The sequence below is a fragment of the Rhinolophus sinicus genome, linkage group LG09, assembly GCF_036562045.2.
Source record: "Rhinolophus sinicus isolate RSC01 linkage group LG09, ASM3656204v1, whole genome shotgun sequence".
NCBI classification, from domain to species: Eukaryota; Metazoa; Chordata; class Mammalia; order Chiroptera; family Rhinolophidae; genus Rhinolophus; species Rhinolophus sinicus.
The window spans coordinates 21,903,823-21,918,726 of NC_133758.1; the positions used below are offsets into that span (position 1 = coordinate 21,903,823).

The 14,904-nt window shown below is 51.1% G+C and overlaps 1 protein-coding gene across 9 annotated transcripts in view; it reads left to right on the forward strand.

The window, feature by feature from the left end:
• LOXHD1 (lipoxygenase homology PLAT domains 1) overlaps nucleotides 1-14,051 on the forward strand; it is a 141,317-nt gene extending 127,266 nt beyond the window's left edge. For 5 of the 9 annotated variants that reach the window (XM_074340025.1, XM_074340028.1, XM_074340026.1 and 2 more), the window contains 5 exons: nucleotides 9-179; nucleotides 2,902-3,034; nucleotides 4,845-5,003; nucleotides 9,569-9,688; nucleotides 10,361-14,051. In XM_074340025.1, coding sequence (XP_074196126.1) covers nucleotides 9-179; nucleotides 2,902-3,034; nucleotides 4,845-5,003; nucleotides 9,569-9,688; nucleotides 10,361-10,841 — 1,064 coding nt within the window. In that variant the 3' untranslated portion in view covers nucleotides 10,842-14,051. The remainder of the gene's footprint in view (nucleotides 1-8; nucleotides 180-2,901; nucleotides 3,035-4,844; nucleotides 5,004-9,568; nucleotides 9,689-10,360) is intronic. The other 4 variants (XM_074340029.1, XM_074340030.1, XM_074340031.1 and 1 more) reach the window with 1 other exon arrangement.
• Nucleotides 14,052-14,904: the final 853 nt, after the last annotated feature.

Here is a 14,904-nt window from a genome sequence, read left to right on the forward strand (position 1 = left end):
TCCCACAGGGATATTTCCTGGCTGGCACCTGAGCTACATTGATGTGAAGGACAACTCCCGTGATGAGACCTTCCGCTTCCAGTGTGACTGCTGGTTCTCCAAGAATGAAGGGGACGGACAGACACTCCGCGACTTTGCCTGCGCCAACAATGAGATCCATGATGAGCTGGAGGAGACCAGTATGTGGGGAGATGGGTGGGCTCAGCCTAGCTGTGATGGCTGCTCTCAATCTCCAGTGTTAAACAAGAATTAGCTTAGGAAGGAGGTGGGACATGATGCTTAAAAATCCAGAGAAGAGACTGTTATAGCTGGAGGGGGGATCAGATGCTCAGTGAAGGAAATACTGTTGTGGAGGTACATAAGCAAGCACCCTACATGTTGCTTGATGAACCTGGGTTGGCAAAGAGCTTGCAGAGAGGAGGCAGCATCTGTGTTTGTTCCAGAAAGATGCGTGTGAACTGGAGAGGGAAGAGTAGGGGCATCGAGCCCAGGAGATACCTGGATCCATCTGTCTGTACTAGGAACCTGCAGAGGGCAGCGCAGCACCCTCCTATGCTGCTCCTAAGGGGACAGACAACCACAGCTGTGTCCTCAGATGGAAGTTCATCCTGGGGAGAACCAAGGACTCAGCTGGAGCTAAACATCCCAACCCTCAGCTACTTTTATTTGACCATTTGGCAAATACGTACTCAATACCTACTAAGTGCCACAGCCTATTCTGAGTTCTGGGGACACACCAATGAATAACACAGAAACCCTGCCCTTGTGGCACTTCCATGTGGCACTTCCATTTCTTTTTCATCAACCTAGCTGTCCTTGCTTAGACACCTTACTTCTCTCCCTTACCCTCAGGACCCTCAGGAAAGAATGTGCTACCGTCCATATGTCCTTCATCTGCATCGTTTCCCGAGTCTCCTCCCTGAATTCATCGTAGTGACCATGAAGGTTCCTAGCGCTCCGGCCTCCTCTCCTTGGTGCTGATAAACCATTTCCTTAGCAACACCCAGGATCCATTTTGAATTCATGGGTGTCTGGTTTGCAGAACATGCCTTACCCTGTGTTAGGAAATAAGTTGGGCACCGTGGGACCACTCTCCATCCTGTGATGGCTTCTAGTCCCTGACAGTAGCTCAGCCATTTCCCATTCACCGGCTCTGCAGGCCCCGCCCTCCTCCAGGTGTCATGTACTTTCTGGACATCTCTTCCCTGTTGTTGGCTACCTGCCTCTGCTCTGATTCATTCTACCTTTTCCAGGTAGTAGCGATTCTCCTTGAGAGTAGTCACAAAGGCAAAAGCGTTGCTGAGCGGCTGGGATTGACATTACATTGGGCTGCATGCATGGCCATCCCTTATCTTCATTGTTTGTATCAAATCTCTGAGCTAAAGGCACAGACATAGAGCTATCCCTTTGGATCCAGAACCCCAAACCCCCCCGATTCATTTACTACAGCAAGAGCTACATGCATAGGGGGCATTCCAAACAGACACTTGCTTCTGTGTGCTTCTGTGTGCTAGCTCTATGCCCGGCCTGGCCCCTGAGGAATGGGCTGGACCACGTGGTCTTCACGCCCCTCTCACCTCCCTCAGTATCTGCTTGTGCTGCTTCCTCCGCCTTGAACGCTCCTCCATTTTCTGCTGATCCGTCATGGCTCTTTAAGCCCAAGGTCCAGTGATACCTCCTTTCTGAAGCTTCCTGGGATTAGCCCAGTCATTCATTCACTCACTCAACAAATATTTCTTGAGTGCTTCTGTGCCAAGCACTGTTCTGGGCACTTGGGAAGACCCTTGCCCTCATGGAGCTTACGTCCAGGTGGGAGGGGGGATACCATAAACAATAACGTAATAAGTAAACTACATAGCATGTTAGAAGGTACTGGGCAATAAGGACAAGAGAAAACAATAGGTAAGACGGGCTGGGAGTCCTAGTGAGGATCAGGTTGCAATTTTAATTAGGGTAGTTGGAGCAGACCTCTGTGAGGAAGTGACATTTAAGTAAGGACTAGAAGGAGGTGAGAGAGTGAGTCAAACCAGTATGGGTTGGTGTGGGGGAGAAAGAGGGAAGCATCGGGGGCCGAGGGGACAGTCAGTCACTGCAGAGCTCTGAGGCAGGAGCATGCCTCAGTGCTCCAGGAATAGCACAGAGGCAGAGGGCTGGAGTGAGTAACGGAGAAAGTACTAGCAGATGAGGGAGGGAACAGGGAGCCAGATTCTTCTTCTCTGACTTTGGCCCTTTGTTGCAAGCTTACCACATTCCGTCTTCTGGTCCAGTCGGTGTGTGTGTCTGCGGGTAGACACCGAGTTCTAGTGTTACCAGATGCTAGCCTAGTCCTGACACGTGGCACCCACTTAACAAATGTCGGATGGATGGATGAATGTAGACATGCTTGAGGGAACTGCAGGGGAGGCGGCTGTGATGCTGAGTGTGACACCAGAGTGAAAGCTGACACAAGACTGGGAGTGGGACTTCTTGCTAGAGAGTTGAGGCTCTTCTGGAGTCTTGGCTGCCTGGGGCTTTCCCGTCCCTTTCTGTAGCTGGGCCCCTTCTCTTTATATGACCTTTGCTTTGCATCTCAGGGACTGATCCATCCCTGAGAATCAGGCCCCAGCATCTCCTGGAAACTTCCTGCTTTCTGGAAGTAGAAGTGGCTGGTGCTTCACTCCTAGCAGCTACCATGTTCGCCAGGCAAAAGGACTGCTACAATAAATAAAATGGGAACATCCTCCTGGCCCCCAGATCAGTGCCCAGTCTATTTCTAGTGCCTCAACAGTGAGGATTTGAACCTGCTCCCCTAGCCCAGGCTGTGGTCTGAGATCAAATGTAAGACCTGGAGGGAGTGGCCATTGCACTCCTGTCCTGATGCCGCTTCCCTCCACTGACCCTCTCCCTCCCTCTCCACTGCAGCCTATGAGATCATCATAGAAACAGGCAATGGCGGAGAAACCAGGGAGAACGTCTGGCTCATCCTGGAGGGCAGGAAGAACCGATCCAAAGAGTTTCTCGTGGAAAATTCTGGTAGACAGCGTGTCTTTAAGAAGTAAGAAGAGGGGTGCCCACAGGGGAGTGATGGTGGGTGGGGTGGGTAAGAGAGGGACCCCAAGGATCAACCCCTTGGTAGGTGGTCATAAGCATATCTATGGGCCTAAACTGCAAGTACTTATTGAGTACCTACTGTGTGCTGACCTCCTAGGGAGGCAACAGGAGATTTATAAAAAGGAAAGCAAAGAGGGGACCGCCATTTAAACAGAGCCCACTAGAAGAGTCTAGAACTTAATTAGTCCAACTACTAAAAAAAAAAAAAAAAAAGGATAGTTATGTAGCGTGATTGGGCTGCTAATTATCATGACACCGGCAATCATAGTACAATATATGTTATCAAATTAGCGTGTTATACACTTTAAATTTACACAATATTATAAGTATTGTGTTTCAATTTTTAAAAAGTTAATGGAAAGCTACAGCAACAATAAATTAATTAAAGCGAGGCCACTATGCAGCAGGGTGGAAATCACTACAGACGTTATCCCACGTCCACACACACAAGGAGCTCACTGTCTAGTTGAAAAGGAAGACATTCGCCCATAAAATTGCAAAAGGGTCAGATAAAACAGCTTAGAGTTAAGTTCTAGTTAAAAGGAGGGAGGGAAGAGAGAGCCTCTAAGATGCTTTACAGGAAAATCAAAATTCGGTCTCGTATCAAGGCGCCGCCACTCACCACTCCCGCTTGGCAGACACACCTGGAGAATCTCACCGCCTCCCCCACATCCGAGCTGCCTCTGAACTGCTCAGATGCCCACTTCATCTCCCCTCTCCCCACAGAATTGCTTAAATAAAGTCTCGCCTTCCCATAACCTACTCTACCTTTTATTTAATCTCCTTCTACATCAGTTCGAGGTCTGGGCTCCTTCGATTGGCACTTACAGACCACCGCTGACTGCCACAGCCCACCTCCTTTCCATTACCGTTTCCCCCACCGAGCCCCAACTCCAGCCGAACCAGCACACGTCCCAGAAATGTCTGCGCCTCCACACCCCACTGTTCTGATCCTGTGGCTTTGTCAAGTCAGGTCCACCTCCAAGGACTCTTCCCTTCCTCCCTGTCGTGCGGGAGACCCTGCTCGCTGCGCCATTTGTCATGCAGGGAGGCCTGTGGGGTCTCTGCTCCCGCTCCCCATACAAGAACGCAGGATATGGTGAGGCCAAAAAGGAACACCCACGGAGCCATAGGTAGGGGAGTCATACCACTATATTCTCTCTGGCGCCACTATACTCTCACTGGAGGCTGGATCCACACTGTCCGCAAACCGCCATCCACGCTTGCCAGCCCAGCCGCCATCTTCTTGCTGGCCCCCATTCTCCTCCTCTCTTCTCTCTCTCTCTGCTAGCTTAGCCACAGCAGTTATATTGTGGCCAATGGCTCATTGGTTACAGCTGACGGCCAACTAGCCACAGCTGATGGCCATGCAATCACAGTTGGCCATTTACTACCTGAGCCAGCACCTGTCTATGTGAGGCCGAGAGCCTGGAAACTACTTTCTGGGGCTCTGCCCCCACACTCCCCCTCCCTCTGCTCTCTGATCCCACCACCCAGGGCCCAGGGCCTCACCCTCCTCCCAACTCCTTCGGATGTTACCATCCACAGGTGCTGGTCAGGCTTTTTAATGGTTGTGATTGTCTTCTTCCAAAACTAGACCGAACCCCTCCAGGCAGGGAGGCCTGGCATCAGATCTTGCTGGTCATTCTATGGTCCTCAGACCAGTGCCTGACATACAGCAGGTACTCAATAAATGCTTCCTTCCTTCACTGGGCACGAGCAGCGCTCAGTGGCCACACCTTTGTGTCCTGCAGGGGGACCACAGACACATTTGAGTTTGACAGCGTCTGGCTGGGGGACCTGGCTGCCGTGTGTGTGGGCCACCTTGCCAGGAACGACCGGTTCATCCCCAAGCGAGAGCTGGTCTGGCACGTGAAGACCATCACCATCACCGAGATGGAGTACGGCAACGTGTACGTATGTGCCTCCTGCCTCTCCCCCAGCAGGGAGAGCCTGAGGCTGCACCCTGAGCAACATGGCAGGGCATGTGGAGGTGTCCCCTTTGAGGATGATGTCACCTCATTCAGGAGGCTTCTGGGACAGGAAGAAAGAGGCAGCTGTACGGGTTTGAGCTGCCTGAACCATAGGCCTACCCCCCGAGGCAGGGGACTAGACCGGATGACCTTGGGTGCTCCAGCCCTTTAACCCACGGTTGCTTTGGAAGAATGTTGAGTACATCACACAGTGCCAGACAGCGAGACTTTTCTTCCTCTCCCGTCCTATTGCTGTATAATGACAGAGAAATACAGCTTTGAAGCCTGCTGCTGCCACGGTCCTAGTGAAAGGCTGCCATCTGTGTGAACAGGGTAGGCACCAGAGGCAGCCGGGGTAATGTCGTGGCCTCCGAAGACCCCAGATAAGGAGCTTTGCTTTTCCCCCACCAGGGCCTTCCGGGGACTCAGACATTTCTGGAGGATTAAGGGTCTTAGTTTCCTGGGTAACAGTCCACAGCAATCAGTTTGTCTAATTAAAACCATTTGGTAAGCACACTGGAAGCCAGAAAGGGCCTGCGGCTCTGAAAGGCAGGAAAGACCCTGAAAAGAGGAGGAAGGGGAAGCTGAGGGCATGCTTGCCTCCAGGAGGGTAGGCCCAAGGCGTGAGCGAGAGCAGAGGTCACAACACATGCTCCCCTCACTGTCCCCTGTCATGGCCTCCCCTGGCTGGCCCTGCCCATGGTCACACCTTGCAGAATAAGCAGACCAGACAGAAGTAGCAGCCAGGTGCAGGCATACCCAACGCAGGTGGGTCCCTCAGCAGTAGGCTCCAGCCTTCAGGAGCCCAAGCTTCTCAAAGCAATGTCTGTCCACGCTCAACCCGAGACCTGCAGGCCCCTGGAATTGGCTCTCTCTGACCAAGCTTTCCCTTTGGGAACTGGGCAGGAAAGAGTTGTGATTCCTGAACTGTTTTAGTCACCTTGGGCTCCCATAACCAAGTACCTCAGGCTGGATGGCTCAAACAACAGACATTTTTTTCTCACAGTTTCCAAGTTTAGAAGTGCGATGTCAGGGTGCCATCATAGTTGGGTTCTGATGAGGCCTCTTTTCCTGGTTTGCTGTGTCTTCATGTGGGAGAGAGCAAGAGCGAGAGCGAGAGCGAGAGCGAGAGCGAGAGCGAGAGAGAGAGCGAGAGAGAGAGAGCGCCCTGGTGTCTATTTCTCTTCTTTTACGGGTACAAATCCCATCTTGGTGTCCCCACCCTCATAACCTCATCTAAACCTAATTATCTCCCAAAGGTCCCATCTCCAAATACCATCACACTGGGGGGTTACGGCTTCAACGTGTGAGTTTGAGGGGGACAAAATTCAGTCAGTAGCAGCTTCCCTCTTGGGCTGCAATGTTATTGGTTGCTCTTTTAGAGAAAGACCAGCTAGAGTACAATAGATCCTGTAGAAATCACTGGGTAGGGATGCTGGGAGCAATGCTGGTGCGGACTTGAGAGCTAAGACACAGAGGGCCCAGCAGAGTCACCAGGGACAGGTCAAAGCCCCTTTTGCAACTGGGCACCTCCCAGCTACAGGGAATGCGTCTGCTGATACTGCTCCTCTGCAAACCCCCAAAATAAATAAAACAAAATACTGCTGTACAATAGAATAATAAAATGAAATAGTCACCCCTTGAGTTAACTTGAAACCAACGGTGTTGGCTGTGAGCAGGAGAGAGCCAAAGATCTTAGCATCGCACGGCACCTCCAGCAGGAGGTGGAGAAGTGACAGCCCAGTGCATGAACTTCGGGCCCGAGTTGTGGGATTTTTCATCAGTACAAAGAGGCCGCCACTCCCAGTGAAGCATCTTTTTCTACACCCTCAGGAGTGTGGCCTTTGGCCAGTTTGTCCTCAGGCTGGAGGGGGAGGGAGGGATGTCCTCAGGGCAGGGTTCTTTCCAAAGGGATGGGGGGTACAGGGGGTCCAGATAGTAGAGCTGTCACCTAGTCAGCTGCGTGGCCTCAGGCAATAACCCATCACCTCTCTGTGCCTCAGTCTCTCCTTCTGGGAGGAGAGCTAGATGCTCTCCAGAGTTTAGAGGTAGGGGAAGGATGGGAGGGGTTCCAGCCTGGGGGGGACTCAGAAGTCCTACTCCAGCCCATTGCCTGTGCAGGGCTTAGGCCTGTGGTTTCTGATGGATGAAAACCTGTGTCCCCTCCAGAAATATCACCTCCATCCAGAAGGAGGACCATGCATGCGTGTTTCATCCTTGTGGCGATTGACATGTCACCATGCTAGAACGTGCTGGCATTCTGCCGTTATAGAAACCACTACATAACCCTGTGTATGCAGTTCCTTTCCAACTACCATGTTAACCATAACATTTGGATTTCCATGGATGACAAATGAATGTAATCTCAAGTTCTTATAAACACAATAATCTCAAGCTTTCATCTTCCAACCTTTCCCAGTTCTGACTCCTTTCCAGCAAAGTGCATTCCCTTTCTGACCCATTCTTCATCACTAATGTCCTCAGGATTTCAGTGGGAGGACACACAGAGAGGTGTGTGTTTCTTTTTCTAAGACCAAAAACAGCTTCATTGTTCTATCCTGATATCATATACAATACATAATTATAAAACTTCAAATAATGCCAAAAAAAAAAAAAAAGCGTACAAAAGAAAGTGAAAATTCCCTAAAGCCCTACCCATCAGAGTCGGCCGCCACGAGCATTTGGTGACCTCAAGCTCTCTGGCATTTTTCTAACATCTCACATACACACTGTTCACAGAAGTGTGATCATATTCTCCATGTTTTTTCATATATTCAATTTCTTTTGTGTTTGTTACGCTCTTCTCTTGCCTTCACTCTTGCTGATGACCCGCCCCCATTTCCAGCAGGAACAGCCTGGCATGTGTCCCTTCCACAGCTAGAGTCTTGACTCCACCAAGCTCGGAGGTCCCACGTTTTGGTGATCTTATAATTATGTCTATTAGAAAACATTTCCTGATAGCTACCCCAGGGGATATTTCTCAAGCCACTAAAAATAATGAAATAAATAGGTACCAGATGACTTGGAGCAATTCCCAGGAAGGACGGTTGAGTGAGAAAAGCAAGAGATGGGAAAACACATGTTGTATGATGCCGTTTTCTAAAGGGAACACTGACGTCCCACATGTCTGTGTCTCTGTGGGTCTGTGCAGGTTGGGTGAAAGGGAGGGAAGTTTGGCAAGATACCCTTGCAGTTGTTACCTCGGTTATCTGAGGTGACATTGGGACACTGAATGGAAATGAGGGAGAAAAAAGGAGCTCGCGCCAAGCACAAAGGAAAAGGAAAAGAGTGAATTTAGAAAAAACTTGCATGTGCTCACACGATTTGTGCATTTATATAGAATTATGCATATTAGTGGGCCTATGCATCAAGAAATACATTTTAAAAGAATTTAAAGCAAAGAATGGAAGTATATACCCCTCCTCCCCCAAGAAGTGTGGTATGTAACAACCCAGATTTACCAAGTGATAAACTGGGGGAAGAGAGATCTCAAAATAGAATAAAGATTTCTTGCCTAGTGCCTTTAAATGGCTGGCTCTTCAGGTGGCCAGGCAGGCTGGCTCTGGGCTCCAGCTCGGGGTCACCGTGAGCAGCAAGTTCTCTCCTCCAAGCCTTGCTTTCCCTTTTTGTGAAATGGGAGGATGCAACCTACAACTGAGGGTTGTTGTGGGAGTTAATGAGATGGAAGAATGCGAAGCCCTGGCACTTAGTAAGTTTGCAGAAAACCGAGTCTTTCTGCTGTTTTGGATTTTTATCTAGAATAAGATTTGATTTGGCACCACTGGGCACACCCTTTCAGGGCTGCATTCCTGAAGTCATTAGCCAGTGCCAGGACTGCTTATTTCCAACACTGGTAAAAGATTAGCATTGCCAATGAGAAAACCAAGGTCTAGGTAGGGCATGTGACTTACTCGAGGTCACACAGGTGCCAGGGCTGGGGCAAACCCCAGGACCCCGTACACCCTATGCAGAGTTTCCCACTGTGCCCTCTGACTTTCTCCCTGATACCCAGAGGCTAAAGTTGAGGGTGGGTGGGGGTAGGGAAAGGACTTTCTGATCCACGACCATTTCTCTTGGCCCTGGACTTGCTTCTGCTGGCTTCTTCTTTTTTCTTTTTTTTTAAGATTTTATTGGGGAAGCAGAACAGGACTTTATTGGGGAACAGTGTTGTACTTCCGGGATTTTTTCCAAGTCAAGTTCTCCTTTCAATCAAAGTTATGGAGGTCGCAGCTCAGCTCCAGGTCCAGTTGCCGTTGTTAGTTGCAGGGAGCAGAGCCCACAATCCTTTGCGGGAGTCGAGGAATCGAACCGGCAACCTTGTGGTTGAGAGCCCACTGGCCCATGTGGGAATCGAACCGGCCGGAGCTCCAACCACCTGAGCCACTGGGCCGGCCCTATGCTGGCTTCTTAAGTAGAGGACTGTCTCTTAGCTCGTGCACTGTGCCGTCCATGTACATGTTCTCTCTCACTCTTACTCTCTTGCTCTCGCTCTCGCTCTCTCATAGTTCAACTCAGCCAAGTGTGAGGGATTTGGGAGCGCACATTCCACAGCCACGTTTATACTTGGCTTTGCCTGGAATTGTCACTCTGAATCCCACAGCTGCCTCTGAAAGTGACAATATCAGGTAAAAACATCCATCAGTCCCTTTGAGGGAGCCAGGGGATCCGCATGACTGGCATGGAGTGAGCCTCAAGGAGAAGAGCAGGGGACAGGTCGGAAAGGTAAACACTGGGAAGAGGGTCAGACCACGTAGTGTCTTGCAGGCCTTCGTAAGGTGGTGATTTGTGCATAATCTGGGCAGCCATTGGAGGGTTCTCAGCAGATGAATGACGTTCCTGGGCTCAGGGTCACTGGGCTACTGTGTAGAGAATTCACTGTAGAAAGCAAGAAGCAGCGAAACAAGTTAGGAGGCTGATTATTCCGGAGGGAAGATGGTAGTGGCTTGGACCAGAGGGGCAACAGGGCAGATAGGAAGCCACTGCCGACTTTTCCAGGTGAGCTGATTCTGGATCTATTTTAGAGACCAGCTCATCGGAGCTGGCTGGTGAATCAGCTGTGGTGTGTGAGGGGGGAAAAGAAAGGGAGAATCAAAAAGCAGCTAGAAGAATGCAGATGCCACTCACTGTGAATCTGAAGATTAAGAAGACCCCCTCCTCCCATTTTAATGCAGATATTTCCAGCCCCAATATCCAGTCACCTTGGGAAGGAATCATTTATGGAGGGAGGGCCAGAGGTCCTGAGGGAGGGCGTGAGCCTTGGCTGGGGAGCACTCAGCTTCGCCCCTCCCCCACCCCAGGTACTTCTTTGACTGCGACAGCCTCATCCCCCTCAAGAGGAAGAGGAAGTACTTCAAGGTATTCGAGGTCACCAAGACCACCGAGAGCTTTGCCAGCAAGGTCCAGAGCCTGGTGCCAGTCAAGTACGAGGTCATCGTGACAACAGGCTTTGAGCCAGGGGCGGGCACTGACGCCAACGTCTTTGTGACCATCTTTGGGTCCAATGGGGACACAGGCAAGCGGGAGCTGAAGAAGAAAATGCGCAACCTGTTCGAGCGAGGTCAAACCGACCACTTCTTCCTGGAGACGCTGGAGCTGGGGGAGCTGCGCAAGGTGCGCGTGGAACACGACAGCAGCGGCTACTACTCGGGCTGGCTGGTGGATAAGGTGGAAGTGACCAACACCAGAACTGGAGTGGCCACCATCTTCAAGTGCGGCAGGTGGCTGGACAAGAAGCGCGGGGACGGGCTCACCTGGAGAGAACTCTTCCCTTCTGTCTGAGGGGCTGCAGGCGCTCCGTCCGCTCGGGGCCACTCTCTCACCCAGCTGCTCCTGGCCACACCTTCCCACCCCCACCCTGGCCTCCAGCAGTCTTTTCCTGAAGCCTCCTGGAGCTGGGACTGGGGACCAAAAGGTGGCCTGTGGCACTGTGCACCAGAACTTCACGGTCCTTTGAAGGCCACTGCCGGTGACTGCACCCCACCCCACCCCTTCTCCCGGGCCTACAGGAATCAGTCAGCATGTGTCATAAGCCATGGCTGCGCAAAACTAACTCTTTGCATTTTGCTCTTCCAATAATAGCGGTGACCAGGCTAAGACTTGCTGCAGGTGTGAATGGGAAACTGGGGCTTCACCCAGGGGAAAGAGTAGGAAAGAAGAGGCCATCAAGATGGTGTATTTTAAGCAAAAACTAATTAACACTCTTCCCCTCCCCCCATCAAAAAAGCTGGGCTAATTAAATTATTACCAACCACACCCCACAAAGAACTCGTCTTGGCATCTGCTCACTAACAATGCACTCTTCTTCCCAGTTTCAATAAATCCAGCACAAATGGAGAAAAACGTCAGGAGGAAGTGTTTTTGCCAGAGGGATTTATGAGCCTGTGAAAAGGTACTTGATTCTTTCTATCACTTTGCAGAGAACGCATTGCCAAGTGCCCACCTGCTGCCCCAGCCTGTGATAACACAGTTGAGACGTGGAGACCTAAGCAGAAGGTGATGGGGGGACAATACCTGGTCACTGCTGCATTCAGGCTGGGAGGGGAGAAGGGGACATCGGGGTCATTTAGTACCTATTGGCCGTGGCTCACTGTGGGCAATGTGCACTGACAAGGGGTCATGACCTTGACAGAGAGGCAGCAGGAGAACCACACACTCATGTGCACATGTGCACGTGCGTCCCCCTCCCCCTATACACGTGCACAGTCCCTGACTGACAGTCACAAAGGGTAATGCACAGGAAGAGAGCCTCTGAGCTGAGCCCCTCTGATTTTCTGCACGGGGGCCTGAGCGGCAAGGTGCATTAGGCCGAAATCTTCCTATAGGGAGGCACCCCAGTAAGGGTTTCCCCTGCCCTGCTTTGTCACCCTGTGCCCTCCAGCAGACAGGTGTAGATTCTTAGCAAGGCTTCATGGCTCTGAGGCAAGTTTCAGGAAGCCTCAGAGACTCTTGGAGAGGGGCCGAGATGGAAGGCACAGGCTCCGAGGCAGCCTGCCTGGGCCTGAGTCCCAGCTCCACCTCTCACCCGCTGGGAGAGCTTGGGCACGTTATTTCTTCTCTCAGGCCTCGGGGTCGTCACCCGTGAAACAGGGAGAGTGATCACACCTCTCTCGTAGGTTAGTATGAGGACCACATGAGTTAATACGCAGGCAGTATTACCTCAGCACCTGCGTAGAAAGCTGAGTATGTCCACCTGCGGATCAAGACTCTAGGAGGCTGTTTTGTCCTACGGGACAAGTAGTCGTTAAATGGCTTTACTGTATCTTTTTCTGTGGAACTGATTCTTCCTCTGTCCCTGTGAAAATTGAGGCAAGCCTCACAACTCTTCTGGACATTCTCAGGTCATAAAAAGTCCAACAACCACCTTAAGGCACAAAGTCCATCTCAACTCTGTAATTTAAATGTCTGGCTCCAATTGCTATTGGAGTCAGTGTCTTTCTTTCTGGACTGGCAGGTGTTTGGCACCTTCCTCTCACTTGCACTTATAGTGGGGTCTTTCTCAGTCCCTGTACACTCTGTCTCGTTTCAGATCTGAGACACCACCCCCCGCACCTGAGTCCCCATGTTCCCAGGACCTGGGCCATTTCCATCGTGAGCAAGTTGCCCACAGTTCCATGCCCCGTAGGTTACCCTCCGGCTATGAGACACTGTCCTTTCTGCTCTGCCTCTGCTGGAGCTGTTCTCTCTGCTGGGAGTCCCATCACCCATCCACCCTCCCATCCCACCATGCTCATCTAGTCTCCCCGTTTTATAAGAGTGGGGCCAGAGTGGGCCTCTGACTGACTCAGCAGCCCACAGGGACAAAGCTGGGCTCAAACTAGGCTACCTGACGCCCTTCGCATGCTGTGGAGGAGTCTGGGATGGGGGCAGATGTGCATGGCGGTGGACAGGAGATAGCAAGGAGCCAGGAGTCTTGGAGAATTCAACGTCTGTCAAGTCCCATCTCCACAGCCCTCTTTGGGATGGGTACAGCCTTGGGGGAGGGGCAGGGAGGTGCTGGGGCTCTGGCAAGTTCTATTGCTCGACATCCTACGGTCCTTTCTCCACCCAGGCTGTGCAGAAGCTGTAGGTGAAGGTGGGAGGGAACCACTTCAAGGTCTGGGGAAAAGTGGGGAAAGACTGACCCCTGCTGCATTCTGCTCTCACCTGGCTGCGGCCCACATGCCTGCCCTCTACCCTGAGGAAGGAATGAGGATGCCCATGAGAAGCTCCCAGGAGCAGGCCTCCCTCCAAATCTTACCCCTTCTGCCTTTGGTCTGGGCTTTATCTTTCAATTCCCATCTCTTCCTTACAGGCAATCTCAGGAATTGTCCTTTTGACAAAGCCAAAAGCAAAGCTGGAATTAGGGAGAAGTAAGCAAGGAGCCCAGGCTGCAAAATGGCAGGTTCACCTCAGGCTCATGTGAAAACAGGGCTGGTACCTGACAGGGAGGCCTCCCCAAATGTTGCATCCACGGCACTCGTTTGCCTCCCCCTAGTTCTGGCTCTGGCAGAAAGCTATTCTTCTACCCAAAGCCCCCACAAAACTCTGTACCACAACAGTCCTAATTCCAGGGCTGAGATCCAACAGTCAGCCATGGTGAAGGTGAACAAGCCCCTTCTCTTGCAAGGTTTCCTCTTCAACCCCTCTCACCCCAGTGCCCATGTTGCTGACATAGCCCCTGGTCATTCCTGGGGTGGTGGGCCAAGGCCAGGTGGTGCTGGAATGCTACCTCTCCTTCCACCAAGGCAGAGTTCCCTCACTAGAGCTCAGGGTGAAGAAAACAAAGGAAGGAACGGTTTCTTCCTCCCCCAGCACCTTCCTTCCATCCCTGAAGTTTTTGCCAGAGCTGCTGTGCCTTCCCCAAACCCCCCTGGTGCTGACAGCTCCCATTGTCATAAAGTTCTTCCTTATAAGGACGGCTTCTTGAATGATGAGGTTTTATATCAACTCTCTTTCCTCACCTGATTTAGAGACAAGCCTGCATTAAAAAATATTTGGAAAGAACCTTAATTATATTGCTTTCGAGTAACTTATTTCCAAATAAGTATCTCCGGGGGGTCTACATCAAAGGAAAGATAAAACTCATTCGCAATTAACACAAGCTATTTACATACAAACTGTTGCACCAAAGCCTAAAGAACATTTTGCTCTTAAGTAAGTGAAACAAAAGCCTTCCAATATGATTTTCTCCTCTCTGGCTGAACAATCCTTTTTGTCCAAGATTTTGACAGAAGTAAACTCAGCCAGTTCAGATACACCCCTCTGAATTCTGATTATGAGGAGTCAACTAGAGGAAGTCCCACGTCTGCCCCACTCCCTGTGGACCCCTGGTGCTGCGTCCCTCCTGAACAGACAGACACCCCCTTTACTCCCAGCCCCTTAGCAGAGCGAGGCACCAGGCATCAACCACCAGCAGGCACCCTGAGTGAGGGGCTTCAGGGAACAGGAGGGGGAGTCTGGACCTCAGACAAAGGAAGTAAGTAAATGGAGCACACAGGAGAGAAGGAGGTTTGGGACAGACAGACTTGGAGAGGAAATGACTTTTTAAGAGAGGAAAGAGCATTTAAGCCCTAAATTTAACAGGGAAGTTTGGGTAGTGGCACCTGGATGGTGGGAGAGATGGTGTTGTTTATGAGCTGGAGGGAAGATGGGTTCTGTACTCCAGCCTAGAAGCTTCAACGTGGCCAGGGGGAGAGGTGAGGAAAGTGTGACGGTTAATTTGACGTGTCAATTTGGTCACAGAGTGTCCAGATTAAACATTATTCGGGTATGTCATTTTCCAGATGACATTATTTGAATCAGTGTGTTCAGCAAAGTGATTGCCCTCCCTGGTGTGGGCGGGCATCATCCAATCCACTGAGCG